We start from the raw sequence: 16,026 nt of genomic DNA, 5'->3' as shown, positions 1-16,026 counted from the left end.
TGCCAATGACTGTGCTAAGTTTTGAGGATACAACAAAAGGCACAAAACAATTCCTGATCTCAAAGAGCTCACAGTCCAATGTGGAAGACAACATGCTAACAATTGTGTACAAACAGGCTTCTTGTTGAAGGGACTTTATCAGATTTGAAGGAAACAAGGAGGTAAGAATGAGGATAAGGATTATCTTTCCTTTTCCCTCACTGAACAAATTCTAATACCATCTCCATTTTTTTATCATTGTTACTTAGCCAACAATGGTATTAACACTAAAATTTATTAAATCCACTTTCCTTCTTAACACATCCACCAATCTTCTTTAATTTCATGACCAGTTGATTTGGGGAGAGATGATTTTCTATTTGTTTCCATTCTAATATTTTTGCAATGTCTATTTTTGTTACAGTATAAAAAATAATTTCGTACTTCTTCCATTAGAAAGACTCGTAAGTTTTGCATTTCTGGACTATGATTGCGTGCAGTTACAAAGAAAATACTAAGTTGAAGCAAACTTTTTTTTGGATTGTTCTTTTTTGTTTCAGCCATTCACTATTTGGAATTAAGGGGCTCTTAACAGATGTGAAATTCCCATTAACATGAATTGATGTTACATATCTGCATCAAGTTGCTTAGTCTAAAATTATAGTATACATGAACAACCGAAGATACTTATCATTACTTTCACAATGTTTTTGGTTTTCAAGTGGCAGTTTTTAATCACTCCTATTAATAAACTACCTTCTTTTTGTTGAAATTTAGCAGACACTAGGAATAATACACAACATAAAATTTACAATGAAGCATAAGTGGACTGGAATCCTATATAAACTTTTTGTCTTATGCATCTGTATACACAATGCAAACCTTATGTTCTTTCATGCCTACAATAAATTTCGTTTAATACAGTAGGCACATTAAGTAGACTGAAGAGTCTGGTATCTTGCCTATATTCACTCAGATTGATTAAAATCTCCCTTTCCTGATAAGTTGAACTTTAATTAGGAATTAGAATAAGCCATAGTGATTACTCTTTCCAAAATTCAGTTATTTTCTTCTCAAAGTTCAAAACATATTCTTCCCCCATGCGCAAAGCTCATAAACCATTTTTGGCTGATTTTTCCCTCTGTGCTTAAGTTAGCATAATGCGTGCACTGTAACAGTGTCTCAGAGCTCATAAAAGTCTTCAACAGCAACAACGAAAATTTTCAGCAGAACAAATCAAGATGTTTCATCTTCCTTTTTGATCGTTTTCAGCACTGAATCTTCTCCCAAAATTTTGCATAGTTCATTGAGTCTCTGCTGCATCTTGGGAATGCCAGCTAGTTGTGATTCAAGTTTTTGTTTTTCTTCACTCAGTGATAGACGAATAGCTGTATCCAGTTGTTCAAAGCGCCAACCTCCTTCTCCATCAAACTGCAATAAATGAGTATGGTATTTCCTGCATAAGGAAATCAAATTAATACCATTAGCAAATGATTGCAGAATTATATGCTAAGACAGATCTTTAAGTAAGATGCCTGTTTTGTAGACAAAAGGGACATAGAAAGAGACTAATTCCTAAGGTAGTTTAAAATCTTTATTCTTGTCTCTTTAAATTGCTTATTGTTTCTACCCTATTTGTTTTATTATGGAATGTAAAACAAGTCATGCTAATATACTCAATCATGTTCTATGCTCTCTGAAATAACCTTAGATTTATGGAAACCTGAGAGGTTATACAGAGAGGAAAAAAAATAAGGATGTATGGTAAAAGGATTTGTTCTGTCAAAAGGCTGCACCTGAGGACCTAGAAAGCCACATGTAGCCTCAAGGCCATAGGTTCTCCACCCTGGATTCAGTCAGTATCCTGATGGAATGAGGAGTTCCAAAGCATACTTTTTTTTTAATTAAGCATTTTTATAGAAATATTTTGAAAATCTACTATATACTTTACAGACTTAAAAAAAAGCATTTTCATCTTCCCCCCCTCCTCAAACTTGTGATTTTTTGAGTAGAGAAAACAATAGGTATGGAAATATCCTGGACTGGCAACTCATCTGTAGTTTTGCAATTTATTGTACAGAGAGTTGCCAGGGACCACAGTTAATTAACCTTCCTGTTCACTCAACCAGCATTTGTCAGAGGTAAGACCTGAACCCATTTCTTCCTGAGTATGAGGCTGACTTTTGGTCTGCTATACTGTGCTGCCTGTCATAGCCTATATTTTGAGAATTTAGGGCTATCATGAGGAATACCAATTACTGAAATACTAGTAACTGTTCTTTACAAATTGCCATAATTTTGGCATCATTTTCTCATTTGATCCTTAAAATAATTCCATGAATTAATTCAAGTATTATCATCATCATCATTATTGTTTTCCCTACGTTGCAAATGAAGAAATTTAAGCTCAGAGATTAATTGTACAAGTTTACATAGCTAGTAAGTGTCAGGTCAAATGCAAGTTTTCTGACTCCATGTTTAGTCCTCTTTTTGTTATTCTAGTAATGCGCCTTTACATTAAATAATCCCAGTCTACTATATTTTATTAGTTTTTATATCTTTTTATATTTTTTTCTGTTTCCTCCCTTGACCATCAGTCTCTTAGCTAAGACTGCTGTTCATGCTCTGAGTAGCCCTCAACTACATTTGATGTGCTGCTTCTAATCTTCTAAATGTTTGTTATAATTCTATCTGAAATAATAGTAAATGCTTTTTGAATAAAGGCCTGGCGAATGCATGTGCTTAATAACAGTTTTTTTGTTGCTATTGTTATGTAGAAATCTTTCCCCTAACTTCTGGGTATTTAGCTGTTTGAAAAAACAAACAAAACTCCAGGCTTCTTTTTCCTCTTTTGTGCTTAAGTAAATAATAACAGCTAATATTTATATAATGCTTTATCTGTTTGCAAAGTGCTTTTCAAATATTTCATTTTATCCTCATAACCCTAGAATGTAGATGTTATTGTGATCTCCATTTTATGGATGAGGCAGAGTAACTTGCCCAGGACCACACATTTATGTCTGAAGCTGAATTTGAACTCATGTCTTCCTGAGTCTGGGTCCAGCACAGTACCCACTGTGCCACCTAGTAGCCACTCAAGCTAACACAATGCATGCGTTACAACAGTGTTGCAGAGTGGGGTTGTTAAAGTCTAAAAGCACATGCCTTTGCCTGTAACAATAAGATATGCAGCAGATTTGTAAAAAATTAAAAAGCAGGAAAGGAAGCAAAAGTAATTAGAAAAAATAAAAAATGAAATGTAATAGAAATGAAAGAACAGAAGATTGTATAGGCTCCTTTTAGGCATTTTAGCAATTGAACTTTCAACTTCTGTGTTTACCTAGGTGAATATTAGCATCCTACACCAAGGAGCATTACACTACAGCAAGTAGAATTCTTTTTAAAATGACATACTCCAAGCTTGACCAAGCTATTGCCTTTAATTTCGTACTTAGGTTAGGTCCACGACTCTGTTCCTACAGCATGAATTGATTTCTAAACAAGAAGAGAAATATGTGTAGGTGTCTCTTATCCAGAGTTTCAGAAGTGTGTTCTCTAGGTGTTAAGTACGTTAGGGCATAGCTTTGTCAGCAGAAAGAAAATACTGCTGTTACTAAGGTTTATTGCAGTTAACCTATAATATACTTCCATCACAAAGGAAAAAAGTGGTCAATGAAAAGCTATAATTTTATCCAGGGATCTAATAACTTAATAAATAATGAATCTAATAATTTAATAAACTTTAATTTAATAAAATAATAATTTCATTAATTTAATAAAAATTAATTTAATCTAATAATTTAATAAACTTCTACAGCTTACATTCAGATATTAGTATTGATTTTTACGATGCAATCAATGATTACTCATCTAATACATAAAAAATGCAGTATAATTTGCTCTGTACTGGTACTCTGAAACCCTATATAATGTAAAACTCTTTGAGACTGAGAAGGGGAACCTTCTTCTGACTTTCCTCCTCTACTAAGTGACCTAATACGTTTCTTTCTAAAACTATTTCAGATTTTGGGGTTCTTTCTCATGACTAACAGAGTTTATTTTAAAATGTTAGAACTAACATGCCTAAAAGGTATGTTATTCAAATTCCAAAATAGCAGGATAAAAAATTATTTCATAGCATAACACTCAATGACAGAATTTAACTAAACATGGGAGATAAGTCTCCTTTTCCATTTAATATAAGTCAATTTGATTTGGGATTAGCTCTGGAAATGTAGTTTAATAGTAGGCAGGAAGAACACAAATTGGGCATTCTTGCCTTGGCCGTTATTCATCCCAAGTTCAGAGGACCCCAGAATTCCAGAGGAAAGGCATAAGTGGCTTAAGGTTTGATTCATCATTCAATAACAAACATTTATTAAACACTACTGTATGCAAGGCTCTGTGCTAGATACTGAAAATACAAAGATATAGATATGTAAAAACAAATATGAATATATATGTATGTATACACACATAGGAAATAGATCTTACAAGGAGTTTATAAGAGTACTAGATTTAGAATCAGGACATGAGGTTCAAATTCTTACTCCATCATATATATATATTATATATATATATATATATACACACACACATATATTTATGTATATATGCTCCATCATGTATATGTACATACTATGTGATCTGTACAAAGCGGGGAAGGGAATAAGCTACTAGGTGCCAGGTACTGTTAAGCAAATATCAAACAAATATCTCACTTGACCCTCACAACAAGTCTGAAGGCAGGTGCTGTTATTATTCTTATTTGTAGTTGAGGAAATTGAGGCAGACAGAGATTCAGTAACTTGCTCAGGGTCACATAGCTAGGGTATGTTTGAGGCCAGAATTTAGCTCAGGCCTTTCTGACTCCAGGCTCTGCTCTTTTCAGGCTCTATTCACTGTATCACCTAGCTGGCTAGGGGAGGTGCCCAAACAGATGGAGATGGGGTGAAGAAGGGAGAGGAACTCATTTCAGATATGGCTTGAACAAAGGCATGGGCATGGGAGAAGGCAAGGTATGACGGGAACAGAGATTAGTCCAGTGTGCCTATAATATAGAATATTTTAAAAAGGAGTAGTATTAGACATTTTTGGAAAGGTAGGTTGGAGCCAAATTGTAGAATACCCTTAATGCCAAGATGAGAGGTTTAATATGATTGAGTAGTGTTGATGTTGGGAATGGCAACAACAAGAGATTGGCTGAGAAATATTCTTCGGACCAACTATTTTGAGTTTGCCAGCAGGGAAGTCTCACCTGAAGAAGCAATGACTCCTTGAATGAACAATACAAAAGTTTATATAGGTTTCTAGAAGTAAGGAACAGAGTAGGGGATGGGGCAAAGGTTGATTCGTCAAAGTCCTCATTGCTGGGACTTGAGGCTGATCTGATGCAATAACCATTTTCCCCAGTTTCAGGGCTGGGGGTTTCTGCATATGTGGGGGCTAGGCTGCATCTTAGAACAGGTTATACAGGTATGTCCTATTTTGGGTTATTTGCATTTCAAGCACTAAGGTGAGAATATTGACATATATGTGAACAAAATGGGAGTGATTCTCAAAATGAAATAGCTCTGGATCAACAGTGGGCAATCTGGAGCCAATGTTTTCAAATAGTAAAGACTTACTGAATTATTTTTGAATCTAAGTCTCCTTATTTCACCCAAACTGGAGGTGCAGGGGCCACACATGGGCCCAATCCCACTGCTAACTGGCACAGCTTTGACCTCCTCTTTTTCCAACACAGTTCATTTTGCCCCTTCTTGGGTAGTATGCTGACTTCCCAGTCTTGGGAGCTCACCGTATTGGTGCCAGACTTAGGGCAGATACCTGACTGGCTTTAGCTTTACTACAGCTCAGAACTCCAAAGCTCAAGCTATCTGCAAAGCTCAGTGTCCCCTAACAGCAAGAATTATAGGTATTTATCATCACATTGAGTGTAGTGAAGATTTTCAAGACATGGAGTAATGTATGACTATGTATTGAATAGGGAATAAACTAAAGGTAGGAATATAAACTAAGTATTTTTTTTATCTTCCGCAGGGGAGTTTAAGAGAGTCCATAGTGAAACTAAACATTGCCTTATTCTGGATTGTACCTAAATCAGCCTCATATGGGATGTGGGGTAGCAGGGAGGGATTTTTTAGCAAGGTTGTCAGAACCACTTTACATTAATTTTCATATAGTTGTTTATACCAAATGGCTACATTACAAATTCTATAGAAATCTCTGCCTTCAGATGGACTCTGAAAGATGAGGATTTAGGAATGAAGCATAGGAAGAGATACAATGGCAACTACAAAAAACTCTAGAGGCTTAACTTGAACTGAAGTCCACTGAATTTCCAAAACTTTACAAAAGCAAACACTTTTCCCACAAGGGCCTAGTCTAGGCCCCTAGGCCCTAGGAGGTCTTCAAGGGTAAACTCAACTGGATCCTATCAACGTGGTACAATTTCGAGACTGTATTGGCTGCATGTTTGGGGCATGAAATTCAATCAACTGTCAGCTGCTAAAATGGTGATGAGAGGTGTAACATTCCTGAAAAACAGGGGACTCTGGCAAGTTAGAACAATCTTAGTTATTAGTACTGTATAAGGAAATAAAAACTTTTGAATTATGAATTGGAATGGGCAAGCAGAGAAATTATGACGTTCAGCATGTAAATATTAAATACAGTGTTTTCTAGGCTTTATCCATGGAGTACATTTTAAGCTTATTATTATCAAATCCTTCTTCATGATAAATGAATAGAAACAAGTAAAAGAATCATGAGAATACTGTCAGTATATAAAAAAGAAAAACTCTAATAAAGTTCTTAGAATTCTAGAATGTTATATTGTAGTTAACCTTGAAAAAGTTTTTTTTTTCTTTCTTTTCTTTCGATTACATTGGGGGAGGGGAAGTAGGGAGGCGCAGCAGCCATTTCTTCTGAATGTTGCCTTAGAAATTTGGGAAATGATATTAAAACTGATTTTTTTCTTTCTAAAGATTAGAGAATTAGCATGCAAATTATCCCTTCTTAAAAAAGTACATCATATTTTACATTTCTTTCCAAATCTAGTATATAGAACCTCAAACATTTATCATATTTTATTTCTTTTTAGAATACATGTATAGCAATTTCAAGAACAACACATAGGTTTCTCAAAAAACTTTTTGAAATTGTGATGTGATGTGAATTTTGAATTTCATTATTACACATCTTAACAGAAACTTGAAAATTATTAGAAAGGCTTAAATGTAATCGCTGGCCTCTAGTGCACAACACTGTTGTGATACAATTCTTTAGATGTTTGATTAATCACAACAATCTGAAAATAAAATGAATAATTAAAGACATCAAATTTGAAACCTTTGTAAGAACTTACCAAAGAGAAGGCCTGTGTGTAATTGACAACAAGGATATTCCAGCACCTTTTGCAGCCTGAAATATCTTCCCTTCGACGTCAATGCTGACTGCACTAGTACATTCATCCAGCAGTGCATATTTTGGTCTTTAAAAACAAGCATTAACATGTTAATAATTTTATACATGCAGTAAAAGTTTCACTTTTTTCTAATAAAGCTAGTCTGTAGAGATTTTTCTTTCTCAACTTTTTGAAACTAATTTTGTAGTAGAGGTATTTAAAAATTCTTTAAAAGTTTGATAGCACCCTCCTGAAAATCTATCTGGACTAGGGTTTTCTTTTTCTTTTGGGAGTTCCCTTAAAGCCAGCTCAATTTTCTTTTCTGAAACTATATTAAGATCTCTTTAGTATATTCTGATAATTTTGGTGTTTCATATTTTTGCATATTTCTTTTAAATTCTCAGTTTTGCTTGCATATGACTGTATAATAGTGTATAATAATGATCATTCTTTATTTCTTTTCCATTTTTGTGATTTTGTTCATTTTTCTTAATTTGATTTTCCTTCCTCTTTTTAAAACAATTCAGCAATTTTTTTTTATTTTTGCTGGCCTTTCCAAAGAACCAGCTTTGAATTTTGTTCAGCTCTATGCTATTTTTCTTCATAAAAAAAGACCTACTAGAAAAATTATATCTCAAAATTCTCTAGAATGAGAAGACTGGAACATAGAAGTAAGATTTTGTAGACCAAGATTTTCAAAGAGAAAAACACAATCAAAGCCAAAACCACAAGCTATAGCAAAAATACGGAGGAAATCTAGGCCTTTACCTTTCTTTTGTTTTCTGAATTTTTGCTACCATGTCACTTATTAAAACAAACACAATTGTAGTTGTAGTTTGGGAAGCAAAATAGAGCAAGTAATAGCTGGTAGCTTCTAATGAAAGAGTGTGGTACAGTGAAAAGAGCACTGGATTTGGAATCAGAGGACAAGGGTTTGAATCCCAACTGTGCAACTTACTGGGCACAAATATTTAATTTTTCTCACATCCTATGCCCCAATCCATCCCTTCTCAGCCCTTCTTCAATTGTGCTCTCCTCTAGGGGGATACCCTCTAGGATTAAATGCACATTCCCTCCTACACTATGAAGCTTTGAACTAGGAAGAGGAATAGGCATAATTCTCACTTCATCGACCCATCATTCAATAACTTCTCCTTCTGTGAGGTTCACTCTACATTTATCACCCTTTCCAGAGTCTATTGGGTATTATTGACTAGCCCCTAGTTCATTCTCCATCCTTTCTAAAAGTGTTCAGTACTTCAATAAACCAGTATATGACATACACTCCCAAATCATCACCTTTTTCAACTACCTATTTCTTCATTTACAAGAATTATACACTTGATCTCACCATCATAAAAAGGAGTTATTTTCCATGATCAAGAACTCTATCCAACCATAACCTTCTATCATTTCATCTCTCCCTTTCATTCCTCTTAAATATATTCTTCACCTTTTCCATTATCTCCAGGTCCTCCAATCCACATAATACCTAGCATTTATATAGTACTTTAAGATTATTTCTTCCTTGCCCAATCTTGACCAAACTAGAGGATATTCATTTTGTCCTTTAATCATTAATCCCTTTCCCCTTAGTCCTATTGCCATGTCTTTTCCAACTTCAACCCTTGATTACCTCTACCATCTGCTTTGTCCTCAAGAGCTACTGTTAAATAGTACAATAGGAAATCAGAAAATCATGCAGAGGTTCAATTTCTGCTTCTGGTATATGCTGACTATAAGATATCAGGCAAGAAACATAACCTTTCGAGATCCAATCAAACTCTCCAAACCGTAAGACACAGCAAACCTGACAATCTGCATTGGCATAGTGTGGCTGTCATTCTACCATCCCTCCAGTATTGACCATTGAGATCTTTGGAAATTTGCAGGAGGTGAGGTGCGACCTCAGGGTTGTTTTGATTTGCATTTCTTTTATTGTTAGTGATTTGGAGCATTTTTTCATGTGGTTGTGAATACTTCACAATTCTTCTTTTGAAAACTTTTGTTCATATCCTTTGACCTACTGAGGAATAATTATTAGTCTAACATATATTTTATTAATTATTTATGAATCTTCAGAACAGAATAGACTAAAAAATGATTATACTAACCTTGTGTTTGATAAATGTAAATATTTAAACTTGTAGCATAAGAACATTTAAAATTGTTGGGAAAACTGGAAAGCAGTCTTGCAGAAATTGGATTGAAAGATCAATATCTTATATCATTTACTAAGATAAGGTCAAAATGGATACCTGACCAAGACATAAAGGAAGACATTACAAGAAAAGTACAAGAACCTGGAACATATTACCTATCGGATTTATGGATAGGAAAATAATTTGTGAATAAACAAGGAAGAAAGAGAGCATTGTGAGATATAAAGTGGATAATGTTGATTACAATAAAGTTTTTGTACAAATAAAGCTATTGTAGCCACGATTAGAAGGAAAGGAGAAAATTGGGGGAAAATTTTATAAACAATTTCTTGGATAAAGGTCTCATATCTCAAATATATGGAGAACTTTGTCAAATTTATAATAGCAATTCCCCAACTGATAAATGGTCAAAGGATATGAATAGGCATTTTAAATGAAGAATTCAAAACCACATATAGTCATATAAAAATGCTCTAAATTACTATTGATTAGAGAAATGCAAATTGAAAATTTTTGAGATATCATCTGACACCCATCAGATTGGCTAAAATGATAGAAGAGAAAAATGACAAATATTGGAGAGGATGTAGAAAAATTGGGACACTAATACATTGTTGGTGGAACTGTGAACTGATACAACCATTTTGGAGAGCAATTTGGAATTTTATGCCCCAAAAGTTATAAAACTGTGTATATACACTTTGACCTAGCAATACCACTATTAGGTCTGTTTCCCAAGGTGATTTCTAAAATAGTTATAGCAGCTCTCTTTGTGCTGTTAAAGAACAGGAAATTGAGGGGGATGCCCATCAATTGGGGAATGGCTAAAAAAGTTGTGCTATATAATTGTGATGGAATACTACTGTGCTATAAGAAATGATGAACTGGTTGATTTTAGAAAACCATGGAAAGCCTTGCATGAAATAATGAAGAGTGAAATGAGCAGAACCAAGAGAATGTGGTAAACAGTAATACAATACTGCTTGAACAAAACCTGTGAATGACTAAGTTATTCTGAGTATTATACATATTCAAAGCAAGTACAAAGGACCTTTGAAGGAAGATGCTATCTACCCCCAGAGAAAGAACTGAAAAATAGGAGTATACGTAGTATGGTTTTACATATATTTATATATTTGTGTCAAATGGTGGCCTTCTCTAGTGTGGAGTGGGGAGGGACGGAAATAGTTCAGAACTTAAAATGTAACAAAAAAAACCAAACAAAATAAAATAATTTGAACATCTTGAATACCAAACCCTTATTAGAGGTTTTTTTGTTTGTTTGTTTTGCCATTCCACCACTTCCCTTCTTATCCTAGATGCATTCATATTGTTTGGGCAAAGCTTTTCAGATTCAAGTAATAAAAGTTATCTATTTTATCTTTTGTAATTGCTTCTTCCTCTTGTTTGGTTAAAAATACATCTCCCACCCATAGCTGTGAGAGGTATAAGATCCTCCCTTTCAGGAGAAGAAACAGGAGGTTGGGTCTAGAAACCATTCTGTCCTCCTCAGGGTGAAGGTATAGGGGGCTAGAATTACATCTATCTGTTCTCTTAAATATTATTAATCCATGGAATGAGGTTTTCAGGTTCAATCTAACTTCTAATTGCTTTTTCATGGGGAGGAAGGAAGACTCTAAATCTCATATCCAAGACTTTACCCCTTCCCATCAAATATTAGTTCCACAATGAACCCACATACAAAATAGCAAAGAAACCCATACATCCAAATTGTAGCAAAATAGAAATCAAAGAAATACCTATGAGAACATGTAGCAGAGAATATAGAGTGAAGGAGCTATCCCATTAAGAGCAAAATAACTCAGCTCAGCCAAGAGAGTCCCAGATTTCACCCAAAAGGAAGTTCTCCAAAGTCTGTAGTATAACAAGCTGGAGACAGGGACCTGATGGATACTCCCGGCTCCTTTCATGTCTTCCCAGAGTTTTTTCTTCATCAATCTGAAGTGGGATTAGCTTTACTTTCTTCCCTCCTCAAGGTGCCAAGGATAGCAAGAGTGATAGCAGAGACCAGTAAGGAACTTCTTTCTTACGCAAAGGGATAAAAGTGAAGGTGGAAGTTAGGTGAAGGTAACAGTGAGGAGGTAGGCCTGGGGCATTGTGGACAGAACCTGGAAATATCCTGCTTACAGGTTAATCAATTTTTTATGGGACTTCATTACAAAATGGGAGGATGCATAAAAGAGGAGTAGGGGGTAGAGGGAAGTGTGTGATATGCATGGGTCAACTTGAGGACTGGCAATGAGGGAAAGGTAACCCCCATGATCCCACAATGAGTAAAGTCTGCAGGGGAGTGGGTGAAGAGGGGGCAAGGATAGAAAAAAGGGGAAGGAAAAGGAAAGACACCTTGCTTTGGTAGTGAGAGGGGGTTCCATTAATGAAGGTCCCTCTCTCCTATGGGTAAAAAGAAATGTTCTATGATGGGAGATGAAGATCTTGTATTGCATGTGGTCTGGGGAATTTGGTGCTTAACAGGACAACTTGTCCTATTTTGGGAGTGAAGAAATTGGAACTCTTGGAGGCCACTGGAACCTGGGAGACTGAGAATGCATGCATCCAGAAGTAAATGGAGAAAAAAAAGATAACTGGGGGTACAGGTCATTAGAGGGCTATATCATCAGGATGGGGGAGGGATCCTATCTTGGAACAGTGGCTTCATTCTGGGAATGAGGCATAATTAAAAAAAGGAATCCGCAGGGCAAGCTCTACAAGGCAGTGGCAGAAATTACCTACATGGAGAGTCCAGAATGGAAGTTTGGAATTTTTTGTTCTGTGAGGAATATTGAAAGTAGAGAGAGACTAGATATTTATAGCAGTCATGAACCAGAGAGTGAGGGTCTAGGGTAGACAGAAAGAAAGGATGAATAAAGAAGAGAGTGAGAGAAACCCTCTCTGGAAAGAGACACGAAAAATGAAATAAAAAAACCTAATGGACAAGACTGGTTGAAGGGGAAGACAGGAAGTGGAAATTTACTTGCCTGAGAAGAAATACATGGAGGAGGGAAGAATTAAATAACTAGATAAAATCAGGAAAGAAAAGGGAACTAATGTAAAAACCCCTAAGGGAAAATGATAACTAATGAGAGAAGATTGGGGGTGAAAGCCATTGGGAATAGACCCTAAAAGAAATTAGAGACAGATGGAGGAAAATATAAACCTAACTCACAATTTTAAATGTGAGTAGATCAAACAGTACAAAAAATAAAATACAAAAAGTGACAGCTTGAATAAGAAAACAAAAACAAAGCCTAAGATATGTTGCTTACAGGAAACACATTTTCAAAAAACAAAGACATACATAAAATAAAACTGAGGGCATGGAAATTTTTTTCTTACTATGCATCAAGTGAATCTAAAAAAGAAGGAATTGCAACCATGCTAATAGAGCAAAAACAAATATTCAAAAGATAAAAACGGATAAATGAGGAAACTACATTATGATGCAAGGAACCATAGATACCATTGAACCAACGGACAGAAGACAACAGACAGAAAAGAACCAATATCAGTGTTAGCCTACTCTCCTTATTGGTGGAGATCAATGTCCCACACTGGTGTGAGGAGCAGGGAGGAGTTGGAGAGAGTGGGGGAAAGGAGAGATCATCAGTTCTAATTAAATTGCTTCACAGTTTCTTCCAGTTGCTGAGTCTCTTCAGTCTTAATCAAGTTCTCTTGAAGCTTTGAATCTGGGCTCTGCAGTCACTTTGGGCACTTCTGGTTTCCAGTGGTCGGTATGCTAGGTGAAAGTTTTTCACGGTTATTCACAGTTTTATAAATTTTTAGGCACAGTACCAATTGTTGTTCAGTTCTTTCAATTATGTCTGATTCTTTGTGACCCCATTTGGGATTTTCTTGGCAAAGATACTGATGGTTTGCCATTTCCTGCTCCAGCTCATTTTAGAGATGAGGAACTGAGGGAAATAGGTTTAAGTGACTTGCCCAGAGTCACACAGCCGGTAACTATTTGAAGCCAGATTTGAACTCACAAAGATGAGTCTTCCTGACTCCAGTCTGAGCACCCTATCCACTGTACCACCTAGTTGCCCCAAAGATATCTTAGAACAAATCATAAATACCAATAGTCCACATGGTAGAAATATATCAGTGCAACTGACATTGACCACTAAAGCAGGTACATGAATGTAGAGCACTGATAATAGGAATGTTTTCTTTTAGTATGCACCAATATTATGTCATGCCATAATCAGTAATAGATTGCATCAGTTATAAGCAAAGCTTTAACAATATCCTCAACTCCAAGGCTCACAATAACATAATTTCTTTTTATTACATTTTAATTTATTTATTTTTAGTTTTCACCATTCACTTCCAGAAGATTTTGAGTTTCAAATTTTCTTCCCATCCCTCCCCAATCCCACTCCAAGACACATGCTGTCTGATACAGGTTCTGCACATACATTCATATTAAACATATTTTCACATTAGTCATGTTACACACAACAACATAGTTTCAACTAGTGTAGCGCAATAGGAAAAAAACCAAACAAACTTTATCCCTAAGCCTAGGTTAGGTGAAAAAAATTAGAGTTACTAAAAGCCCAAAAGGAAAAAAATTAAAGACCCTGAAGTCACTGAAAATCTTTATTTCATATAAATTCTAGAAATTATATCTAATAACTAAATGGAAAACAAAAACAGACATAGTATGTCAAATGATTTTAAAGGGACATATGCATCATTAAATTAAAAGCCCTTTTTGATTTTGATGGTATGATTTTAACTAACAGACCAATAATACTAAAACAAAGTAATTTTAAAAAAGCTGGTCTTTACTAAGATTATTATGAACAAATCCAATCCCTGATGGCATTTGACAAAAGGTGTGAAAACATTTCAGGCAGTAGCTGCCATGGCAAGAACCATAGGAGGAAAGGTAAACTCTAAGGAAAGACATAAAAAACCACCATGGCCAAAGTGACTTGAGAGGACTACTGAAGATCTAAAGAAAGGTATCAGAATATTTCATCAATGTCAAGCTGGTATATGCAATAAAAAACATGAAAGAAACAACAAAAAACAAAAGCATACTAAAAATTCCAGATTCCTTTAAATAAACAATTGATAGGAACAAACAAAGGAGTTAAAACAATGTAAATAAGAAAATATTTAACATCAAATTCAAACATCAAAGAGTAAATAGGAATGGCTTGTTATAGTCGAGATTAGCTAGCACAAATCTGTGGTGTAGTCACAAGGTTTTGCAATTTCATTTCCATTTAGCAATATCTAAGCAGGAATGAAGGGAGCAGATGGGAAGAAAGGCATAATACAGGGTTGGGGAAAATAGAAGAGGAGATTGAAGAGTTGAAGATAGTGCAAGGTGAAGTGGTTCACCAAGGGGTCAACAGTGGGAATAAGGCGGGGCAGCTAGTTGGTGCAGTGAGTAGAGCACCGAATTTGGGGTCAGGAGGACCTGAGTTCAAATCCAGCCTCAGACACTTGACACATGTACTAGCTGTGTGACCTTGGGCAAGTTACTTAACCCCAATTGCCCTGCCAAAAAAAAAAAAAAAAAGAAGAAGAGTGGGAAGAAGGGAGAGAGCAACCAAATATGGGTGATGGGGTGGAATGATAATGTGCATTAGAAGGATTGAAGAATGTTTTGAATATTTGAGATAATGGAGGTAAAGAATAGATTTAGGAATAGTGAGGCATAGAGAGAGATAGGAAGACAAAAGATTATGATCAGATAAAGAAAGATCTTTTTTTCCTAATTAGTAGCATTTTATTTTTTTCCAATTACATGTAAAGATAGTTTTCAACATTTGCTTTTTAAAGATTTTTAGTTCCAATTTTTTTTTCTCCTTCCCTCCTTCCCCAAGATGGCAAGCAATCTGATATAGGTTATACATGTACAATCATATTAAACATATTTCCACATTAGTCCTGTTGTTAAAGAAGAATCAGAACAAAAGGGAAAAATCATGAGAAAGAACAAAAAGTAAAAATAGTATGCTCCAATCTGTATTCAGGCGCCAGAGTTCTTTCTCTGGACGTGGATAGCATTTTCCATCACGAGCCTTTTGGAATCACCTTAGATTATCGTATTGCTGAGAAGAGCTAAGTCTATCACAGTTGATCAATAATGTTGCTGTTTCTGTGTACAACGTTCTCCTGGTTCTGTTCACTTCCCTCACCAACAGTTCATGTAAATCTTTCCGAGTTTTTCTGAAATCTGCCTGCTCATCATTTCTTATAGAACAATAGTATTTTATTACATTCATGCACCATAACTTGTTCAGCCATTTCCTAATTGATGGGCATCCCTTCAATTTCCAGTTCTTTGCTACCACAAAAAGAGCTGCTATAAATATTTTTGCACATGTGAGTCCTTTTCCATTTTTTGTGATCTCTTTGGGATACAGACCTAGTAGTGGTATTGGTGGATCAAAGGATATGCATAGTTTGGTTGTCCTTTGGGCATAGATCTAGAATGGT

The 16,026-nt window shown here is 35.4% G+C and overlaps 1 protein-coding gene across 2 annotated transcripts in view; it reads right to left on the bottom strand.

Moving 5' to 3' along the window:
- Positions 1–589: 589 nt before the first annotated feature.
- The window catches only part of ABCD2 (ATP binding cassette subfamily D member 2), a 107,097-nt gene continuing 91,660 nt past the window's right edge, over positions 590–16,026 (bottom strand). For both annotated transcript variants that reach the window (XM_036761402.1, XM_036761403.1), the window contains exons 9-10: positions 7,349–7,474; positions 590–1,435 (exon numbers count right to left, since the gene is read on the bottom strand). In XM_036761402.1, coding sequence (XP_036617297.1) covers positions 1,216–1,435; positions 7,349–7,474 — 346 coding nt within the window. In that variant the 3' untranslated portion in view covers positions 590–1,215. The remainder of the gene's footprint in view (positions 1,436–7,348; positions 7,475–16,026) is intronic.

This window comes from Trichosurus vulpecula, chromosome 5 (genome assembly GCF_011100635.1).
Source record: "Trichosurus vulpecula isolate mTriVul1 chromosome 5, mTriVul1.pri, whole genome shotgun sequence".
NCBI lineage: Eukaryota > Metazoa > Chordata > Mammalia > Diprotodontia > Phalangeridae > Trichosurus > Trichosurus vulpecula.
Note: the sequence above shows the minus strand (reverse complement) of the source record. Positions and strands in the feature narration are given on the sequence as shown.